Genomic DNA, 22,920 nt, shown 5'->3' on the forward strand with positions numbered 1-22,920 from the left:
TTTGACGCCAGGCTTTTTATCCTGACACGATGCATCAGTAATAAGGAACAGATCTTAAGAATGAGAGAGCGAGAGTGTGTATCTGTGTGTCGTTGAGGCAATAGGGACCGGAATGTGCAGCAGACAGGCACAGTGGTGCCATAGTGTGTGTGTGTGTGTGTGCCTGCGAGTTTGTGAGCCAGACAGGATTTTTCATGCCACATTTGGAGCCGAAGCTTGAACCCAGTACCTCAAATGTTAACAGCCAGCTACTTCAGACGAGAACCTCCACCATCAAGCGTCTCTCACACACACACACACACACACACACACACACCTTTCCCTTCCTGGGCTTCTTTATTCCTGTTTTCCATTTTATTAGAGGCTAGAAGCAGTTCATTAGCGGCCTGTTGCCATCTGTGAATACTTTAAACTTTAACAGTCAGCCTCGCTAATTGACAATCTGCTTCGCTGGGCTCGCTGGCATTGATTTGATCTCTTCTCTGTGGCTCTTCTCCTCAGGTCTTTCCTTGCTCTCCTCCTCCTTTTCCTCGTACACAGCCACATTCACATCATGTAAGATATGAGCTGCCAACTGAGCGCAACCTTTTCATCCCGGACTCCTACTGATCATCACCCGCAGCTTCTCACATTACTCAACAGTGGTCATAAAGTGGACCGAGCCAGTTGGCAAGCATTTACTTAATAGAAGAAGAAAAAAACGCCAATCAGGATTTAGTCTATGGGTGTCTTAAAAAGTGACATATTCTTGCTTATTTATACTTTACCTCGTTGGCAGCATTTTATTGTTCTGAAACTGCTGCGGCTTTGGAGATGAGGTGGAGTTTGGTGGTGATAACCATAAGAAAAGATATTTAAATCACTGCATAGCCCCTCATCACTCGCATCATTTGCCCAATCGTTAATCTAACGAAATAACTAAATACCCATTAGGGATAAATATACTAAGCAGAGTGAAGTTTACCTCCTTCTAGGTGCGTAGATGAGTTTCACTGTGCTTTGTTTGCACAACAGGACCGGCTGTGTGAATTTTAGCACGTGTGAGTCTGTTGTGCACAATTAACTAGCCAGCACCTGAGGTTACACACTTTTTCATTTGTCCCCATCGTCGCCGCTGTTTTTGGATTCTGCCCCGTTTGTGCTCTGGCTCAGCCGTCTCAATGTTTACAGCCAGGTGGATTCAATTGATTACTGGATTCTGTATTGAGTGCCTTTCAGTGAACTCATCATGGACAAAAAGGGTGATTTTTAGACCTCCTTCGAGGGGGATTGAACGACTCTTTATGAAATGACGTCTTTACGTGCCTTCCACTTCAGTGTGCGCTGGATATATATATTGATTTAGTGTTGGAAAACAACGTTTGAGGCGCTGCCAGTGTCATGTGGCGTGCTGTAGCCATGATGGGAGCAGAGGAGTGTCCCCTGGTGCCATCAGGTCCAAACCTCTCTGTCGCTCCCCTCCTCAGCTAACCCAGGCCCAGTCTGCAAGTCATTACCGATGCTCCATTAGACAGCACCGCTCAGCACGGCCAACTCCTATTGGGATCACGCTGCTGTGGACGACTTTAGATATTAACTCAAATAGAATGCCGTTCCCACTGATTTATCATTGCAGATGTAAGGGTTTGCTTTCCTAATAGGAAAATTGTGGTTTCCTTAATGCCGCTTAAAGTGGAAGACGTCTTCATTTATATCTTTTAGTTCGGTATGTGTATGGCCTGTGTGATTGTTTAGAGCGTCTCCAGAGGAATACCAAACACACATTAGTGGAGACGACTTGTTAAGTGGTGATTACAGCCTGTGTGATATTGCAAATGCTCTTTTCATCCACTTACACCATAGTCATAGGCTTTTAGTCCGATGTAATATACATACATCAACAAGCAATAACTTGTGGACCTGTGAACAAGGAATAAAAGGCAAATTAGTTTCAAATTCCAATGGTTTGAAAGTATTTTTTCTTTCGTTGGAAACTTGATACTTATTCATTATTTTATTATTAAATTAAACAGGTTGAGGTAGATACTGTTCTATCAATGCCAAACAAACATGTCCAATTAAATCTAGTTTATTGAACCAGATGAAAATTGAAATCCAAATGAATCATTAAGTATGAGCAGTGATGTAGAGGGGATTCCACCTTACAGCTGCGTCTTCTCTTTTCATTTACTTTGGGCTGGTGAAAAATGCTAGATTTCAAAAACGTCCTTCCAATTAATATGGTGCAAGCTACCATTTCTGTATTGAAATACATTTGTATTGATTGAAGAGCAGCAGGAAACCTCTGAATGGAAGTACTGACTCTTCACTCATCTCCCTCTCCAATACGCGGCGTGGTGCGAATTAACTTATTGTCCTCTGAGAGGCTCGGGCTGTCCACGCAGAAAGAACTACTGTCTGCCTTACTGTGTTTATTCAGGCGCATACTGTACCTTATATCCATAACAGCCCCAATGATGCTGGGAAGGCATGAACTCGTGTTTGACAATTCAATCAAGTGGTCTGTAAGTTTTAGCAATCAAACATGCGCCACAAGAACAAAAGGTTGCTGGGATACATCTAGAAGTACATGGTTGGACAAAAGGATTATTGTGCATTCCAGGAATTCTGCAATGCCACTATGGTTTTTCTCTTTCCCATAGCACGTGTCAATTCCTTCATCCGTGTGTTTTCTCATCTGCAGGAATGCCCTCAGATCCTCCCCTCCACCCAGATCTACATGCCCGCTGGGGTCCTGCGGCCGATCACGCTGCTGGCCCAGAACCTGCCGCAGCCGCAGTCTGGGCAAAGGAACTATGAGTGCATCTTCCACATCCAGGGCAACACACACAGCGTCCCGGCTCTGAGGTTCAACAGCACCAGCATACAGTGTCAGAAGACTACGGTAAGGCCTGAACACTTGATTCAGGGTGCTGGCACAGGGATATGCTATTGGCTTTTTGCTAACCCTCATCAAGGGATAACCCCAGCGGAGCTGGAGCGTTCAGCATGAGCTCCGTTGGGGACAGCCATTTGCAGGTTAGCTGCAGTGCGAGACAGAGTGGCGAGTGCTCATGGACCGGTGCGGCCAAGACTTGAGGCGCGTGGCCACAGGGAGCACTTGTCTCTTTCCACCCAGGCCTCTTTAGCCCTCCGTCAAGCTGTCACCGCTAATATGGAACGACTACTTCCGCGGTGTTAATTTCCTCAGCTCCGAACTCGGCGTGAGGCTGCAAGGAAGGCAATTTGACAATGGCAATTATGAGTTATTTAACGAGACGTATGATTAGCAGGGCTCGCTCTGGCTCGTGGTGATGGGTCCGAGCAGCGGCCACTGTGCCTCAGTCTTTTCTTTGGCCTGTCACGCTCTTATGTGGGGCCCAGGGACATCCTGCCGGCTTCCCGCCGTCGCCGCCAGGGTTAGGACACATTGATGATTTGCCATTCCCAAAGTCTGCCTACTCAAAGGGAAAGAACGAGTTGGTCCGATGACGGGCGGTGACACGTAAAATAGTTCCAGAGCACATTAGCAGAGTTGATTTTCCAATCGTAATGATGGCTCCAACAGTTCTTTTGTGTTTTTGCAAAGGTAATTATTGCAAATTTGGTCCCTTCTGTTCCTGTAATTGCTCTGTGTAAGTGATTGCTCTTTTCTTTTAGAAATTCTAAAGCAATTCTAGCAATATGGAGTTTCTCCAATTAACTTCAGCAGGGTGAGGTCCTATCTCTGACTCCCATCACTACAAATATGCTAAAAGATATATCATGTGGATAAAACATATTAGTTATTTTGCTTAATATCCTTTGCATCTAAACTTCTAAAAAGTTGATACACATCCGTTCATTTCTTTGTTGGCTCGGTGGACTTCAGCGTTTTGAGAAACCCTGGTGTTCTCCCCCGAGGAAAAACAGCAAACAAACTGGCCCCAGCAACAACTCTGCAGCGACTTGCGGAGCTAGACAAAGGGGAGGCGGAAGTGTGTGTGCACGAGCAATGCTGTGAACTTCTCCCTCCACCCCCACAACCCCCCCACCCCCACAACCCCCCCCCCCCTTCCCTCTCCATCAGGTGGGACCGTGATAGGATCCAATTAAGGGAGCTGTAGATAAAATGATGATGAATTGCAGCGCCGTCGTGGAGTGATGGACGCACAAACACACACACACACACACACACATAATACAGAAATGAATGAGGCAAAAAGACAAAGAGAAAGAGAGAGACAAAGAGGGGGTGAGGGAATTAGGAGCAGACAATGCAACAAAAAACAAAAGGGTGTGATGTAGGAAGTAGAAAGCAAGCAGAAGGAAGAGAGGCAGAGGGGACGGAGGAAAAGCTAAGCTCAGCAGGCAGACTTGGGCGCACAAACAAGCGAGGGACGAGCGCAGGGAGAGAGAGGACATGGAATGTAAAAGATGGGCATGTTTGAGAAATTGATGCTGAAAGAAAAGAAAATCATGATCCCTGCAAAAGTAAAACTGCTGAGATTAACCAGAAGCGCAGAGGGCGAGAGAACCGGGACAATGGGGACATTTTTCAGAAATACCTATTTGGTTGCACAATGGAGAAGGAAGCCACGTTTCTACAGCTCCTGCTCCAGTTGCCTTTGAGCAAGGCACTTTAAAACCCTGGCCAGTGCTTCCACAGGATGATGAATATTACCTACTCAGCTTTGACAAAAGGTGAACGCTGACACAAGGTCGGTTGTGGGAATTTTACACAAGATCCAAGAAAAGCACAACACCAGTTGAGTTCATTAAAGGTGGGATTCTTTTTATTTTTAAATCACAGAAGGTCTACGAATTAACGTGGATTAGTTGTCATAGGTATTGCTACTAGTGCTAAGTAGAGACCAGCCTATTTGTGACAAAAACCATCAAGGAGTGAATGCTGATTGTAACCTTTCCCACTGAAGACAAAAGCCAGATGTTGGAGGTGTATAGTGAGGTTTTGGTCTGATTGTCACCACTAAAGACTGAAACGTGCTGGTAATATGTCTTAGCCCTGATGCAAATGTTTTCATAGCCATCCCACGGCGAGTAGCTCGGTCATAATAAGTGTGCATACAGCTAAATGAAAGAGGTTCCACAAAGCATTAACACACAGAGGATCCGTCTATGATCGAGAGCCTGCGTACCCTTCTATTCAGTATTCTCAGTAGGGAGGTGTGTGTATGTGTATCACAGCTGGCTGTGTAATATATCATAGAAAGAATTAGCCAGCAGTAGATGTACACTCATCCGTTCCATCTTACTGTCTCTTTGTGCATTATTTAGCCCATCGACAAAAACAAACAATGAACTTGCACCCTGAAATTCACCAGGGACCCACAGTATGCATGAGCGCACACTGGGATGTTCACAGGAGAACACACGCGCACACACACACACGTCATCCCCAGGGGTTTGGAGGCACAACGTGAAGCAGGCATATGGAGATTCTCCACACAATCTTATTCCTAATCATGTGAAGCAGACGGAGACTGTAACATCAGCAACACCAGCAACCTGCTTTACATGATTTATTACACTGACACGTGTGTGTGTGTGTGCGTGTGCGTGCGTGCGTGTGTGTGCGTGCGTGCGTGCGCGCATGAACTTCCCACTGTAAGTCCGTGCTTTTGGCTCCGGTTGGAGCAGGATGGTGCTCCGTGGGAGGATGAAGTGTGCATTTATGTGTTCACGGTCCACACATTGGTTCAGACTTCGTCGGGTCTAGACTTTTCACCAACTTAAAGCGGGAACACAGTGTAACACATGTACAGTGCCCCACCGCCCACAAAAATAAGTTCATTTGCCAGGGAGGTCTCTATGACCCCCATTTCTATAATGCGTTACTTAATAAAATACATCAAAATCTGCTGGATATGTAGTATGAACATTATGAGGTATTTTTAAATGAGTCCAATATCATATTAGTGATTGCAACAATTTCAGTGAGTGATAACTAATTATAAAGTATTATCATACCTGACCTTATAAGTCAATACAAATTGCTTGAAATAGCATTAAAGTTATTGAAATGAAACGAAATATCTGTGGGTGCGTAGAACTCCAGCTACATAAGGCTAGAAATGGATCACGCTAACAAATTGTATAAAATGGATACATAAATGAATACAGTGATAGACGTCATAGAAGTCTGTTTTTATAGATTATACTATATTGCCTCTACACTTTACAGACAGATCAATGTGTGCCGCATGCTTACAGTCAGCATTGTCTTATTTGAATATTGAAATAAGACAACAATCTTTCTATTATTATTATTATTTCCAAAGCACCTTGCTTTGCCTCATGTAACAATCAAGCAAAGGCAATATGTCTGCAGTAAACACATATGTTCATAAAAAGGTCTCCTGGTGATGTTGGTAAAAAAAATGCAATCAGGGCAGAAAAGGTTTTCCCTAAAGTGCATTTTCTCATGCTAATCAGCGACACACACACACATACACACCGCCACGTCTGTGCCTCACTTGCACGCAGACACTCCACAATGATCCCATTGCAAGAAATCAGTGAGAACATATAGCGGCACAGAAAGCACACTCTGGCTGGAGGAGGAAAGCAAAGGGGGAAAAGAGGGGAGCAAGTAAAGCAAAGTGGAAACAAATGTCAAAGCCTACGGGCACATTTCCCCAATTTGGCACAAACGTCCACCTGGACTCAGGAATCCACTGATGAGGGTCAAAGATCATTGTGACCTCACTAGAGTTCATACATGTGTCCAACAGGAGAAAACTGAAGGATTGACATTTCTGACATGTGAGCTGAGTAAATCAACAGGGGCAGACCCTATTGTTCCGTTAGTTGAGCGATTTATTTCTTTTCTATTTTGTGCGTTACCAAAATGGCATTGAACCAAACTCCAATGTGTGTGTAGTTTATTTTTAACACACACCGGTATCCTTCAACATGACTAATTACATGCAGGTGACCTGCACATATATGTGCACCTCTGGCTCCCTTTCTCTTTCTGCCTTTTCCCCCTCCTCCGCAGCCAGCTGCTCTGTTTTGTTAACATCGGCAGTTTTCAGTAAGTCAGACGCTCTCTCTCACACACACACACACACACACACACACACAGACTGGCCATATCTATTCACACAATCCATGGGGACACGCGATCCATGGAGACAATTCATGTTGCGAGAGAATAAACGAGTGCGGGAGCAGATAACGAATGAACCCGAGCTGGGCTGGTGTGTTACTGTAATGAGGCCAGGGACGGCTTTGTGCTCACCTTGTAGTTTTTTTTTACACCTCCCCCCCTCCCTCTCTTTTTCTTCTTTCTTCCCTTGTCACTTTGCCTTCCTCTCTCTCCCTTTTGTCCACCCCTCGTCCCTGTGCCTCTCTCCTCCGGCATCTCTTCCTTTGTTTAATCACTTCTTCCTCCCCTTGTGCTCTTCTCTCCCTCTTTCTGCCTCCCCCACTTTTCCTCTCCTTGCCTCTCCTCTTTCCTCCCGAGTTCCTCTCCTTTCACTCGCCCCCTGATCTGCACTCTAGCTGTCCTGCACTTGCATCTACCCAACTTTCCTTAAACATATCCTCCCCTTTTTACTCCCACCTAAGTTCCTCTTTCCCTCTCCTCTTGCTTCCTTTTGGGGGGGGGGGGGGGGGGGGGGGCAACTACACTATGAGTTGGCGGAGGCAGATTAATTACATGCAGTGACACGGAGGAGCTGGCCAGAGGCTTCGGTAATGAGTCTGATTACTCATCTCCAGCAGCTCTGGGCACTCAGGGGAGGAAAGTCAGGACGGCAGGCCACCAGGGAGTGGGAGTGGGAGTGGGTGGGGGCTTCTACCAATATAGCAAAGGTGCCACTAGTTTAAGTTGAAAGAGTCAGCGACATGCCGACAGTCAATAGCTGTTCAATTAGCAAGAGAATTTAACCAAGAGGAAATGGGTGTGCGTCTGAAATGCTTCATCACATGTGTGTTCATCGCTGTAACCAATTAAGGTGTCGGGGGCACCAGCAGCACCAGGGTAGGACGGAGGACGGAGGAAATCCATCCCGGGGCTACAGAGATACCATAGAGAGGGACGGCCGAGAGACAAAAGAAAACATAATTAGATGCAGGAAATGTGGGAAAACATGAGCATGGATAATAAATCACACACACTAAAGACAGCTTACAAGTTTCTCATTAAGCCAAAGAAAGATGATGTAAGGTGTAAAGCATCCAGTAGCCTGTGAGGGGGGGTGAAACTGGAAAGGATTTCTAGAATGTTTTTTTGGGGGGGGGGTCACGATTTGGAAACAACTGCTCGTTAGTTACAGTTCGATGACACGCGAGTGTATTTTGTTGAAGCCGATGCAACTCCATAGACACAGGAAGCACAGCACATCATTATCACACACTCTCCTCCAAGTGAGACCTTCAAGGGAGAGCAGTACGCTCGTTTCCTGTAGTCCTTTTTAATCACTTTACATACCCACAATTCAAAAGGTCTAATATCAGATCCTTCAAAATGTTGCCAATTGGTAAAAGACATCTTTGAGAAGAGGTTAATGCTTCAGCACCGATCCATTATTACATGCACTCTTCTGCCACACCTTGTGTTTTCAAAAGGTGAATGTCTAACAGAGATAGATGACACTGCGAGCACACCTCCACTGAGAAGACGCATTGTCCATGTTAACCGAACCCCTCATTCGTGGCGTAGTGACGTCGGGTGCCACCCGTACTTCTAAATCTCATTAGAGAAGAATTTAAAAAACTCAGAGGTCAGCGTAGAGTAATAACCGGTGACTGACAAGACCAGCGTGATGCATTATTAAAGGGCCGGCTTAAAGAGGCGCTCATCCCAACGCTCCCCTGATGTGGCCTTAATGCTTTTTAAATGAGGTTTTAGAAATATCCCAGTGTTTGGGGGACGCATGGAAATGCGTCTTCGGACATTCCTGACCCCCAAAAGATGAAGCCGGTGGATCCCTCAACTTCTCCACCACGAGGATGACATTCCTCTGAGAAATCTCTTGAATAGAAAATAATAAATAAATAAAAACCTTGTGCGAACTGACACTTCCCAGGTTGGATAAGTGGAAATATCTTTCGAGAACACAAGGTTAAAATGTCAGTTTGTCGGTGTAGACTTTTTTGGAATGACTCGTGACTTCTAATGCTCAGTGTAGCGCCTTCTCGCTCTTTCTCCTTCTGCTGCTTCTCCTCTCCGGAGCCCCTTTCCCTGTGTTCTCCTCCTTCTCCGCTTCGAACCGGCCTTCACGGCCTTGAACTCCAAAGCGTCCCCGGGATGCGAGTCAGGGGGCGATTGGCTCAGTGGAAGGCGGGTCGGCGCTGCAAACCATGTGACAGCATGAATAAAGCATGATGTGGCGAGCAGCAGGGTGGGCAGGGGACTGGGAAGAGAACAAGCCTGCCCAGTGTCTTGGTGACGGCAAACAAGTCGGAACCCTTAAAGTTTAATGTGGGGCCACGCCGCAGAGAGAGGTGTGTGTGTGTGTGTGTGTGTGTGTGTGTGTGTGTGTGCGCGCGCGCGCGCGCGTGTGTCAGCCCCTGTGGTTACTCTGGGGCTGGTTGCTGCCGTACCAAGGCTTTTAAACAGTGGGGCGTAGCGGGGATGCTAATAGAGTCAGCATCCCGCCTCATGACGTCAGTGTCACACTGATCTAGTGAGGAGGGAATATGCTTTGTGACACAGGCGTGTTTGGGTTGAATACCCGTGCAGCTGACCCTCCAGAATCCTGCGGTTTCAATCCGGTGGGCTCCTGTCAGCTTCTCAACAGTCTCAGGGCCAGAGCTGGAACCCTCGCTGATCTGAAATAACACCACGTTTTGACGAAGGACAACATCTTCATCTGTGCTGGTGCCAACCTTTGTGGCTCGATATTGTGGCCCTCCATGTCTGCAGATCTGTGTTCCAGCCAAAAGAAGTGATAACAGTTGTTCCCGCTGCCATGAAGGTTTTTCGTCCCAAAGGCCACCGTAGTTTTTGACGTCACCACTAGACGCCACTGTTAAACCCTACATATAGCGTCTTTTAACTTGTGTATGTGTGTGTGTCTACAACATCAGCCCCACTTTATCTACACGCATAATAACATCCTTCGGTACGAACATTGTCTTCACACGCTGTAAAATATCTTCTGTATTTGAGTTGCAGTAATAAATCAGAGAAGAGTGGAGAAAAGTTTTGAGCACATTATGTGTGTGTGTGTGTGTGTGTGTGTGTGTGTGCATGTGTGCATGTGTGCGTGCTCAGGGCCCATTGCCCATACGGGATGGTCGAGTCCCGTCTATCAAATGCAGCGTGTCAGGGAGCAAATTGGAAATGCCAATTTCACTTTGCTGCACTCGGCATCTTATCTCGGCCTCACCCTCATGCCACCACTTAGCTCGTGCTAAAATGAATACGGTCCTCTCACGCGTCGACCACTGTCTGACTCCCGTCCGCTTGCACCTCTCCGACCGCTTCCCCTTCTGCCTCCCATCCCATCTTCCCCTCCTCCTTTTCTCACCCCTGTCTCCCTTTGCGCGTGTCCGCTCAACTGTAACCCATCTGTTAAATGTACGCCGTGGCGAATATGGATTTGTGCATAGCTGTGCCGCATGGCTGACTGCAAAGAGCAAGCCAGTGGCGAATCACTTTGCAAATGACAGGAGACCTCCCGCAAGTGCTCAGTTTTCATGAGATCCATTATCAAGGATTCCTCACACGGGCCCTGACCTTCTGTTTCTGTTTCCGTCCCAGTACGACTACGAGGGCGGCGACATCAGTGACCTGCCAGTCGACCTCTCCGTGGTGTGGAACGGAAACTTTGTGATCGACAACCCGTTCAACATTCAAGGTAGAGCTTATTTTCTCTCTCGCTCTCTCGCTCTCTCTCTCTCTCACACACATTTTGGTGGTGCAAGTCTGTCATGATTTTCTGTGAAGCAACAAAAGCTGATACAGTGCCCCCCTCCCTTTCCTGAGAATTCTGTAATTTCATTTTTGACAGACATCAGGCAGGAAGGTGAGGGTGCGCTATCCGTTTGGAGAAGAAAAAAAAACCTGCTGTGCTTTTAGTTTCCGGCATAAACGAGAGGCAGAGGGAGTGATTGATGGACACTGATGATAACAAACAAACATCCAACAAGGAAATTAATAGGGATGGATGTTAGAGGGGAAGATAAACAAATGGCGATACAAGTTGGCAGAAGAAGGGAAGAACGATGGATGACAGGTTGATAAATGCACCGTGTAATACGGGGGGGGGGCAGAGTAGAATAAAGGGATTGATAAAACGGGGGATGGCATTTATTATTTCTAATCGCTATTTGTGCATGAAGTGGAAAACAATTACCAATTCTAAATTCTTTATCAAGTGTAATATATTGGGTGGTGGAGGCTAATGATTTTAGACGTCCCATTACACAAGATAATGTGAGTCTTGCTCTCGAGTGTGTCGTACAGTGCTTTGCTCGGATTTGCTAACCCCTTCCTGCCGTATTCTCCTCTGGTTTTTCTGGTCCCGTGCTGCTTTCCTTTCAGTCCCTTACACGACACGCGTGCATGTTTTAATCTCACGTCTTTTGTGTTCCACTTGGCCTCGTTTTTTTGAATATATTCAGTGTTTTTTGTTTTTTTTCAGAATTAGTCGCTTAGCGGCCATGGCGCAATCCTCCTCCTCCCCATGTTTTTGTCTGTGAAATGTGCTACTTTTAAAATATTTCAGTCTGTCTTGAGTTTAGCTCTTACTGAAAAATATTGTAGGGGCCACGGCGAAAAAAAAATGTTGGGCTGCAGGGTTAATAACTTTTTCTAATTAGAAAAGCACTCAACTGCATGTTTCAGTATTATTTAATATTTGTTTTGTGAGTCAGATAATCATATACTAAATTATCCTGTTTATTCTCTTTAACTCACAAACTATCGGTGGCTGCCATGGACGTTTGTACAGGCAATCGTGCTCCCCGGAGGATGAATCGATGACATTGATGACTTTTCCCTGACTTGTAGCCGCATCATACTTTTGCTTGTGTCCAAAAAGATCGCCAGCCTCGACTGTTCTCGACCGGAGAACGGCCACAAGGAATCCCCTTCAGAGAATAGTTAAACATGGACTAAGGCTTCATCTCAGCAGTGAAGATGCTTGTGTTTTCATATCTTCATATCTAAAAACATTTGGGAGCTTCTGATCCCAGACTTGCATTTTTAGCGCAGACTTATCCAGCAAACTGTTGAAACCGAGCGCGTTCTCCTCACGGAGAGTTAGGGTGTGAAATGCAATAATCACAGTGTGCAAACTCAACAAGTATTTCCCGTTGTTGAAACCACGAGCAGCGCTCGCTATTCAGCTTCTCGAGGTGGCCGAGGATTAACGCGGGCAGCACCCAAAAGCCCAAGACTGAAGTTTTAAATCAACAACCCCCTTCAGATATATTATGAGTTCTGTGCTAAAGCCTCACAGAATACCTATTAGGATTAACTTCAATACCATGCTTAGTGTTGAAAAAAGCGTGCTTAATAAAACCCTCCCCACTCATACAAATCTCATAAAGACCTTCTCCTCCTTTTCTTCCTCTCCATCCCCTATTAATCCCTCTCTGCCCCATCCCCGAGTTGGATCCGTATTATCCATCGGAGGCAGAGCCGTTGGTCCGGCTTTGCCCTGGTGTAAAGTGGGGATGTTAATGTTAATTAAATCATTCATTTGGTTCAGATTAATTAGCGTTGCAGCTACTTTTAAGATGAGCCGTGGCTAATCAGATTAGGCCTGAGCGGAGGGCCGGGACAGATGGATTCGCGAGGAGCTGGCTTTGAAGTCCGGCCGTCCTCTGTCTGCTGCCGAGGAGGAGGAGGAGGAGGAGGAGGAGGAGGAGGAAGCGGCAGATTCCTCCAGCTTTTTTCTTCTTCTGTTTTTTTTTGTTTCCACCCTCTGTTCATCTGAAATCTGTTTAACTGGTGTGACAGCAAAGAAACATGCCTGAAGGTTTAAGCACCATCGTATCAACTTAGATTATAACGATTAGCAAATGCACAAACAGCACCAGAATAAAACTGAAAAGAGACCCTGTCCATTTGCTTTAACGTCATGTTTTCTCTGTGCATTTTACTTTCCCTCCTCTATTCTATTTTACTCTTATTCCTTTGGTCTTATTTCTCTCAACCTCTCTGGCTCTCTCTCTCTGGCTCTAATCTGTTTCTCTCATCCTGTCGGCCTCGCGGGGCCTCCCCATCTTTAAATTCATAACAATTTGTGTTGCTTTTTTGTTAACAAGCCCAGCTAAAACGTATCCTGCCCCCTCCCCTCCCATCCCCCCGCCCCGCTGCCTTTCATCTCCCCATCGTCTTTCTTCTCAGGTGTTTGAGTTTTGAATATTTATTTATCTAGTTATGTATTCAGCACTTTTAATGACTTTTTCCACTCCGCGGAGTTCGGGGAATATACAGTATTTTTTTTAACACACCAAATTATCAATTTCCTATTGGATTTAGAAGACATTACCTGTTGAATTAATTTCTGTAATATCCCTGTAGGATGCTTGTTCATTTTCTTTCCCTCTGTTTATCTGTGGAAACAGTTATTTTCTCACCGTCACAGCCTCGTAGTGCATAATCACCTATTACCTTTTAAGCGTTTAACATTCATTTATGCCCGTTCCTCCCCCCTCTCTCTCTCTCTTTTTCCACCTCCCAAGCTCACACACGCAGACTGCTGATTACTTTTTTTTACTATAATTACTTTTTGGAACCTTTGCTTTCTTAATTAACAGAACTTTCCTAAGCACCACACAAATGTTTTTCAAGCAGTATGCAAAAGCTGGAGTTTCCAAAATAAAGCAACTAGTTCATGCAATTACATCATAAAACTCAATAGACATTAAGCATGCCCCCCCCCCCCCCCCCCTGCTGAATAAAAAAAAACAAAGAATATTCAGTTTTGAAACACAAGCACTTAATAATAAACCTATTCAACATTTTGGTAAATATTGTTACGTGCTCTTTTCTAAGGGTCATTGATGAAATCTCTGTCTCTATTTGCCATGTATTGGTCACAATCACCAAGGAGCATCCTTGTTTACAAGTGCAGGTAAAGGGAGCTATGAATCTGTCTGAGCCTGTTTATTGAAATGTTTGTACGATTACAACTCCCGTCACATCTAATGTGTCTCACTCTTTCTCTCTCTCTCTCTCTGTGTGTGTCTCCGGCCAGCTCACCTGTACAAGTGCAGGGCGCTGAGGGACAGCTGTGGTATGTGCCTAAAAGCCGACCCCAGGTTTGAATGCGGCTGGTGCGTCCAGGACAGGAAGTGTTCCCTCCGGCAGGAGTGCAACGGTGGAGGAAATTCCCACCTGGCGCCGCAGCTGACGGAAGGCGGAGGCTGGATGCACGCCACCTCCGGAAACAGCCGCTGCAGCCACCCAAAGATCACTAAGGTAGGCGGTGCGTCTGTGTTTCTTGTGTTTTACGTTTAGGTGCTTTTTCTACTGCTTAATGAGGATGGCTTCCCAGGTAGACTAAGAGAACTGCTGGCTTCTCTTCAGACAAAGAATGTGATTCAAATCACAGAAGAGTTCAACTTTATACCGACAGAATCCTTTCGGGGGGCTTTGGTTGTTGTTTGTTGGGCAATCTACCAGTCATCAGTTTGGTAACGGTGGCTTGCAGCAGGTCTATCGTTTGGGTGGTCATTTTTTTATTTTATCAAGATGTGGAAAACAATCAATGATGTCAAGTTTGGCAAATATCAAAAGCATTATTTTTGGGTCTTGTGGCTTGATAACTGTTTTACCAATTTTTTTTACCACAAATTTTACCAACGTAAGTAACCGTTTAAAAGGTCCAAACCTTCCTTGCACTTTAAATCCACGCAGTGTTGCTCAACAGAGTCACCATCGGAAGGAAGAGAGAAAAAGTCGGTAACCAAAAGAAACTCTTATGATCAACCTCCCGCCCCCATTATACAGTTCTAAAATCACCTGCCAAGAAAAGCAACACAGCTTCTTTGAGCCCCACTTCATAATCTTGTCAACTCTTGAGGAATTCCAAAGTCACCTGTGGAGATCCAAAGCTGGTAGACCTTGATAGGCCGTTGCGTCAGCTCCCCCGTGGTCACGAAAGCCCTACGTGTCCTGAACCAGGAATGAAAAGCTCCAATTTAATGTGCCGCTGTTAAGACACACAGTTGTGGGGACCTTGTGGCTGCCCTTGGCACAGAAATTGTATTATTACTCACTGTTACATCACACTGGTACTTTACAGAGAGAGAAGCATGTAAAGGTTTTGTTTGGTTTGATTCTCTTCTCTATGTCACTGGCTCTCGGTGCATCGATGTGTTTGGAATACAGCGTTTGAATCATTCACATCTGTTTTGTTTCTTTCCCTTTTGTTTAAGAATCTTCTCCTTGTCGCCTTTCTTTGTGTCTTGACTCTCATTGGGTATGAGTCACAGGAGTAAGACCAGCTCCTTCTCTTTTTCAGAAACCTTATTGTTTAACGTAAGACAATGGAAACTAATTGATTTCATGTACATAGCAGCTTCAAAGTCTGTGAATAGGAGGAGGTATTTGATGTTGAATCAAATGAACATGTAATGTAGAGGGTTATCTAGGTTTTGTAAATTAAAGCCTTAATAACTACTAGAGAAGTTCCTTTTTGGAGCCACGTTACCGCTTGCAGTACTATTGAGAACTCTGCATTGCTCAATCACTCCAAAAATGAAGAAGATTTTGGTTATAACTAGGGCTGTCAAAAATAGCGCGTTAACGGCGTTAATCAGCTGTTTGTTGTTAATTACGTCAATTTTTTTGACGCATTTCACTCATGCGCAGTGTGACAAATTATTCAGGTCAGTAAAGTGCCTCTTCCTCTAGGGAATGCACTTCATCCTATACAACACATTACTGCCACCTGCAGGCATATGTCAGGACGTCAGGTTCAGCAAGTCGTTTGCGCCAGAGACCCGCACCCCCCCCCCCCCCCCCCTCCCCGTTCTCGCGCAGCAAAACAGAGAAAAAAAGCTCCGCCCAGCAGAGCTTTGCTAAGAGCAGCGCTGAGGTAGAGGACCATCGGAGAGACCCGTAATACTGTTCTGAATATGCGGAGGAAGGGAAGCCAATGCGATCTAAATCCTCCCAGGTATGGGAATATTTCACACTGAAATGGGGGGTGGTAGCGGATTTCTTTGCAGCGCCAGTCGTTCTAATCGCCGCGCTCGACTTCAAGGTGTAACTTTTATTATTGTTCGGTCTGAAACGGCGCGCCCAGTGACGGGTGGTGCAGCAATATTGTTGTTCGGGTGGAAATCGGGAGAAAGGTCGGTCCGGGAGATTTTCGGGAGGGGCTTTGAAACATCAGGAGGGTTGACATGTCTGGTCATGTCTGGTCATCGCAGCCCTGAACCATCAGGAGCACAAACTCACAGCAGAGTGGGATAAACTGCAGAGGCTCGAGACCCTTCTAGAGCCATGCAGGGAAATCAGTCTGTGACTTATCAAATAACATTGCTTTGATTATTTTCTGAAATGAATTAAAAAATCAAATATCAATAACATGTATTTATGTAAAAAATTATAATGATGATAATAATGATAATTATGTATCTGTGTCCTGTTATTTATCTTTAGTATGCATTTCAGAAAGAAAAAATGGTTAGGATTCAGGTGTGATTAATCATGATTAATCCACTGAAAATTCTGATTAATTTGATTAAAATTTTTAATCATTTGACAGCCCTAGTTATAACGTCAGCATCCTGCAGCAAAAATAAGCGACAGTCAATCAGCCTGCTGCTGACTACATTCACAGAGACATTTGTAAGTTATCTTGTTCTGGATAAGAGTTTCATAGATGTGGGAGGATGTGAAAATCAATGTCAATGTAAACATGCAGAAAAGACATTCTGTACATCTGATAGTCGTATGTGATGTTGATTAACATTGGTTGTGTACGGCGACAAATTCATCACCCATTTTAATAGTGTTTGTGAAGGCATGCAATAAACATGTATTCTGAAATTTGAATTAAAAAAAAAAAGTATCTACAAAATTGAGGCTGCGCACAGGTCTGCGTGTGTGTTTCTGTGCACACAAAAGGGCCTGATAAGGCCGAGTCAGAGTGATGCCTTTTTGTTTTGTATTAATAGTGCAAGTAGAGCGAGACTGAAAGTAATAAATGTCCAAAGGCATGGTGGTTAAAAGTGAGAAACACATCTGCTATTGATATAAATATAGATCTTGATTCATAGATTCATTCTTGCCCTGATTAGTTTATATTCCCTTCCAGGATGATTTTATTAGCTTTTTTCATAACAGATCCGTCCGATTATGAGAACAGATACAACACATGCGCTATTCACATCAACCATTATGTTGACTTAACTTGAAAAAAATGACAGGAACATCACTTTTTTATACCATCCCGATGCTGGTTTTCTAATAATGTGACGCTTACAGTTCTTCATCAGAACTCATTGTATGGACAGACCATGGGCACATAACCTGTGGCTTGTTCTTCTTGTTTGGTTATCTTGACCTTGATGCTGGTACTCACCACACATCTATTGACCCTCCATCATCAAAGTCCTGGATTCTGGATCCTTTAAGAGAAACTTGTACATCATCTTTACCTAAAGAGATGCGCTCCAGCACGCTTTACAGCTGAATCCTCTACAGCTGACGTGACTTAGTTGTTTCTCATTTGATAGTATTGAATAGTATAGCGTGTTTCAGAACACACACACACACACACACACACACACACGTACAGGATGGATACTAGGAAACCGTTGCACTAACGTCTATGATGTGGCTGTCCTGTGGTTAGGGCTGCACCACATAACCATGCTGCACAACACATAACCACGCCGCACCACTTTACCTTCACTGCGTTCCTGGTCAGTGGTTTCTAGAAAGATAGGTCAAAGATTTTTTTTTTAAGAGCATTAGTTTTACTGCTACCTCCAAAGCGCCCTTATACGTTACATTAAAACATCTCAAAGTTCGACAGTGGCTGGATGGAAGTCCTATCAATTTTAACTGCAGTTCTCTTGAAAATTGCTTGTATCCTGGATAATGTAACCTTGATACTGAATACTGATACTGACAAAGCGTTTTCCCAAACAAAAAACAGCTCAGCCGGAATGCAGAATGAAGCGGCGTGGTGATGAATATGCAATACGAGTGTAGCTGTATCAGAACGCCATCCTACCCACACCCTCTGAAGTCTGTTTCCGGCTTCCAGGGCGTCTGTACTTTACATTTCCCCAATTGTGGTGGGGACGCGCTACAATGCGATAGAGCTCTGTCAAATCCCTGCAACTAGACTCTACAGTTGCTTGGAGGTCCCTTTCCCACAGTGTGGAGCCCACAGGCTCAGTGGGGTCAACTTGTTATGTGGTGCCGGACTATCATGCTACCAAGAGTTTGTGAAACCCACTCTCAGATATCACAGAAATAATGTAATGGCAATCAACCAATAGCCAGCAGGTGTAGTGGTCTGTCCCCACGCTCTGTACCATGGTGATGATGTCCGTGGAACCGATGGCTGAGGCTCCCATGTGGGTCAGCTTCCAAACAGTGAGCAGCATTATCACAGGCCACTCTTGTTGTTGCATCTCCCACTCGGTTTCTTACATCACTTTGCTTTGGTTACAATGAGGTTTTACAGATTATTTGGAAGGCATATTTTTTTAAACAAGCTCTGCACATATTAAGACATTACCAGGAGAATTATCCTGCTTAACCTCCTTCTCTTAAACACATTACCACTGATATTTGCCTGCTGGTCTGTCTTTGTGTGTCTAAAGTAATGTCTGTACTTGGCATGATGCTGCCAAAGGCATTATGTTTTTCCTGAGAGCTTCCAATACCATTAAAGATTTAGCTTGTTTCAAAAGTGGCTTTCAGGCTCGGCTTTTAATTTGTACATTTATTTGACACTTTTTTTTAAACTTTTCTATTAGTTTTCAAATTTTGATATTGATAAAACATTCTGCTTAACCATGAAATTGTGTAAAAAATGGAACTCCATATGTTTGGCAAGGCAGTAGACCAAGATTTGCATATCCAAACCCTGGATCATCTGGTTACCTTTTTTGTGGAGAGAGTCTGTTTTTCTAGTTGTTCTTGTGACTAGAAATGAAATGCCCTAGAGCAAGGCATTTAACCAGAAGCAAGGTGCCGAAAAGTTTCAAGTTAAATCCAGTGTGCCTGGCGAGACAATCGTTCACTCCCCAAACTAGTCCACACTGAGGAAATCACTATTTGTCAAGGTGCGTTGCTCGGGGCATTACAATAACTCCATGCCCCCATACTGTCACCGTCTTAGTTGGTATTTCCGCCCTGCTCTCTCTGCTCAGTCGAGCAATGCAGGAGAACAGGGCAACGGGCAGATTATCCATAATTACCTTGTGATGCTTGTTAGGGATTAGGTTTGTGTGTGCGCAGCCGCAAATGTGTTCTTCTTGGCGCGTGTGTTTGTGGCAGCCAACGTCCATCAGTCAACACATTTGTTTTGTCACACCACACCTGTCCGCGTTGCACGCTATAATCTGGCGAGATAAATCACATTATGGTTCGGCGGCGCGACCGAGCGTTACGGCGCCGCAGCCCCAGCGGCCAGGCCAAGCCGGTGTAATAAGTTTCAATTAACTCCCGAGATGAAGCCTTCGGGTGGGGCCTGTTTGGTTCCGGTGGGTTTTTGTTTTCGCCGTCTCTTTATCTCATTTTCAGTGTTTTTCAAAGCCATGAGGGTGATTTCTCTTCATTAATCTTAAATAACCCAATACTGGCCAATCTGTGTGTGTGTGTGTGTGTGTGTGTGTGTTGGAGGCGGCGCTGTGTGTTGAATTGATTTGAATCCTTGTGTATTTGTGTGAGGGCGCCTGTCATGTTCATGGACCATTTTCAGTCTTGGTCGAATGGCTCAACATGTGAATATATTTTGTGTGCTTTTTGTTTGTGTTTATGTGACCTTTGAGTCTCCTTTTCCCCTCCTCCGCCAACTCCAACCCATTCTGAGCTCCGTCCTCTTGTCGTTCCAGTTGTTCCCAGAGACGGGGCCTCGCCAGGGGGGAACCAGGGTGACCATCCTGGGGGAGAACCTGGGCCTGCAGTTCAGAGACATCCAGATGGGGGTCAGGCTGGGCAAGGTGCCCTGCGTGCCTATTGAAGAGGAGTACATAAGTGCAGAGAGGTAAGTTAAGGAACAGACGACGCGAGCATTCGAGCACACACAACAACGGCGCATTTTTTGCCGTTAGTGCACTTCATGCTACTGTGGGAGTCCACACTATATAGTTCCTAACAAAGTGGGTGCATTTCAACGTGGTGTTGTTATACAGAAGCTAACGGCACCATCCCTTGTGGTGCCAAATCATCAGAGACAGATTTACCCATTCACCACATAAACAACACGGATGGCTTCTTTTCAACAATAGTTTAGTGGTTCTTAACACATTTTTACAGTAATAACCCCTGCTTGAGTTTCCTCATTCAGCTGCACAGCCAATATGGTTGCCGTTGACAAGTGTCCAGCGGTCCACACTCAAACTTTTGGGCCGTTAGAAGTACACCATCCGGGTAATCATAGCGCACTGCACCGTGGTATACTTGTCACTGTGAACACACTTATGCACTCCAACATAATACTCCAGCAGACACTGAAAGTAAAATCAAAATGTGAAAATGGCAGAGAAGCACAGATGATTGCATTGACACGCACACACACACACACACACACACAGAGGCAGCAATGGTCCGCCTCACAAACGCTCATGCTCACTGATCTGGCAGCGCGCAAACACACACCTACACACACAGCAACCAGCAGCTCTCACCAATTGTGCGACAGCAGAAATGTCGACCGGAGCACGTTTGGGTGTGCAGCCTCATGCTGCAGCTGCAGAGATAGTGATATTATTGGTTTGTGTGTGTGTGTGTGTGTGTGTGTGTGTGAATTAAATCTGTTGTTCCCCTCCATTGCTCCCTACATATGCTCTATCCTTTATGTGTCTCATCCTGACATTTAGTCCTCTGCGGGGTCCTACATGGCTGAGGAATTGAGTTCACAAAGATCAAAATATCTCTCTGTAGTTCAGTTAGCTGGGTAGTGATGCTTGTTAAGATTGAGGGCATCTCTAGTCAAATATCACACACCCATCAGTTATTTTACACAATATTCCTGTCGTCTATGCACCATTTCAAACATGTCTAGGATTTCTGTTCTTTTTATAACTTCCCCTCCTTCCTAGTCATTATTTTCTGGTTTCACCCGTCCCAAAACACAGCTTTGTGGGTCAGATGCTTGACACATGGTGTGATTTTGGTTAACATACGTATAACATACTCTAAGGTTTGTTGAACAAGTGAGAATGAACTGAAGCAGCGCATGTTGTTGAAGGGGCAGTTCTGCCCAAACTGTAGTGCTATATATCAGTCTATAACGTTTTAGTGTTAGCGTTTGGTGTAGTTATCGACAGTAGAGATCTCTGCCTTCACCGATATAATGGATGACAATTCTCCATCCCTTCAACTCTCCATCCACAGAATAGTGTGTCTGCTGAACGATGCTACCAGCTACAGGGTCCAAGAAGCTCAGGTTGAGGTGTGTGTGAGAGACTGCGTCAACGACTACAGGGCCCTGTCTCCCAGGCCGTTTACCTTTGTGGTGAGTAACATACCAAGGTACTAAAGTTATTATTTTTCTTCTGGACGATAAAGGCTCTGAAAAGACACCACATCTGTGGAACGTCGACAGTGAATGTAAGGGTTCAAAGGGGAATACGCTTTCAAAAGATGGTTCCAAAAGAATTCTTTCTAGTATTTGGTTTTAAAGTTACCACTGATGAGTTGAGTGTTCCCTTCCGTCAGCCACAATTGGTTTTAACGGACAATCACGGTTTCATTAAACTAAATATAATTTTGCTTTTAAAAGACAGAGTTGGCACCAGTCAGTGCTTAAAAATGCAGGAGACACACTGATATGAAGAAACAGTGCCTTTTTCAATGAGCTCCATCTCCTGTCATTTTTGCAGCTCTCAATCAGTTCTTTGTTTTGAAGCGTCAAATATGCGGTTGGAATCAAATTTGTGGATTTCACTTGTAAAAAATGTTGCATTATTATTATTATTATATACACTTGTTTAATGTCAACTCAGTTCGGAACAATGTGATTGTTTTCTTTTATGCAAAGCATCTCATCACTGCTCTCTGCAAAAATGGAATGTCCTTCTATCGCCAACAGACTCCGTTCTTCAGCCGTATCCAACCATCTCAGGGGCCAATTTCCGGGGGCACCCGAGTCACCATCGAGGGAAGCTACCTCAATGCGGGCAGCTACGTGTCTGTCAGCATCGGACCACAGCCCTGCCACTTCGAAAAGTAAGGCAATAACGGTTGTTGTTTTTAGAATCTAGAATGGATTTTAATTAGACCTTTGGGGAAATTGGAAACATCACAATACAGGGGAGTATAATTTAGATAAGAATAAGACAAGAACAGAGGAGTTGAGATTGTAAAACAAATTCATAATTATGACTGAAGGTACTTTAGATAATTTGAGAAATTAATGGTTTGAAAGGTGTGTGTGTGTGTGTGTGTTCTGCAAATTATAAATATATTACATTTACATGTAAGAATGTCATTAGTGTTTTTTTAATCATTTGTTATAATGTGTGTGTGCTTGTTGCCTGCAGACACACAAAATCTCTGTCTACACTCACACTGGCTCGCTCTAAACTAGTGCAGGAAATAATCCAAAGTATCACCACATCCGCATGCTTGTCAAATGTGCGGATTAGCTTCTCGCAGCTGATCTAAATAAAAGCACCTACATGCTAGCTTTGATGTCGCAGAGCACGCTGCTGTGCTGCAGCTTCCTCACAGTAATCCAGACATTCCACTTCCCCAAAACTGTCCACTCAACCACGTCTTCATCTGCCCCACCCTAAGCGCATGGCTGTGTTTGTGGCATCTCGCGAAGGTCGCTCCGG

At 44.8% G+C, this 22,920-nt stretch overlaps 1 protein-coding gene across 2 annotated transcripts in view; it reads left to right on the forward strand.

Moving 5' to 3' along the window:
* Positions 1-22,920, forward strand: part of LOC119206810 (plexin-A1-like) — a 189,511-nt gene that overhangs the window by 121,116 nt on the left and 45,475 nt on the right. For both annotated transcript variants that reach the window (XM_062563282.1, XM_062563286.1), the window contains exons 10-15: positions 2,684-2,884; positions 10,694-10,790; positions 14,142-14,365; positions 19,972-20,123; positions 21,476-21,596; positions 22,173-22,309. In XM_062563282.1, coding sequence (XP_062419266.1) covers positions 2,684-2,884; positions 10,694-10,790; positions 14,142-14,365; positions 19,972-20,123; positions 21,476-21,596; positions 22,173-22,309 — 932 coding nt within the window. The remainder of the gene's footprint in view (positions 1-2,683; positions 2,885-10,693; positions 10,791-14,141; positions 14,366-19,971; positions 20,124-21,475; positions 21,597-22,172; positions 22,310-22,920) is intronic.

This window comes from Pungitius pungitius, chromosome 1, assembly GCF_949316345.1.
Source record: "Pungitius pungitius chromosome 1, fPunPun2.1, whole genome shotgun sequence".
NCBI classification, from domain to species: Eukaryota; Metazoa; Chordata; class Actinopteri; order Perciformes; family Gasterosteidae; genus Pungitius; species Pungitius pungitius.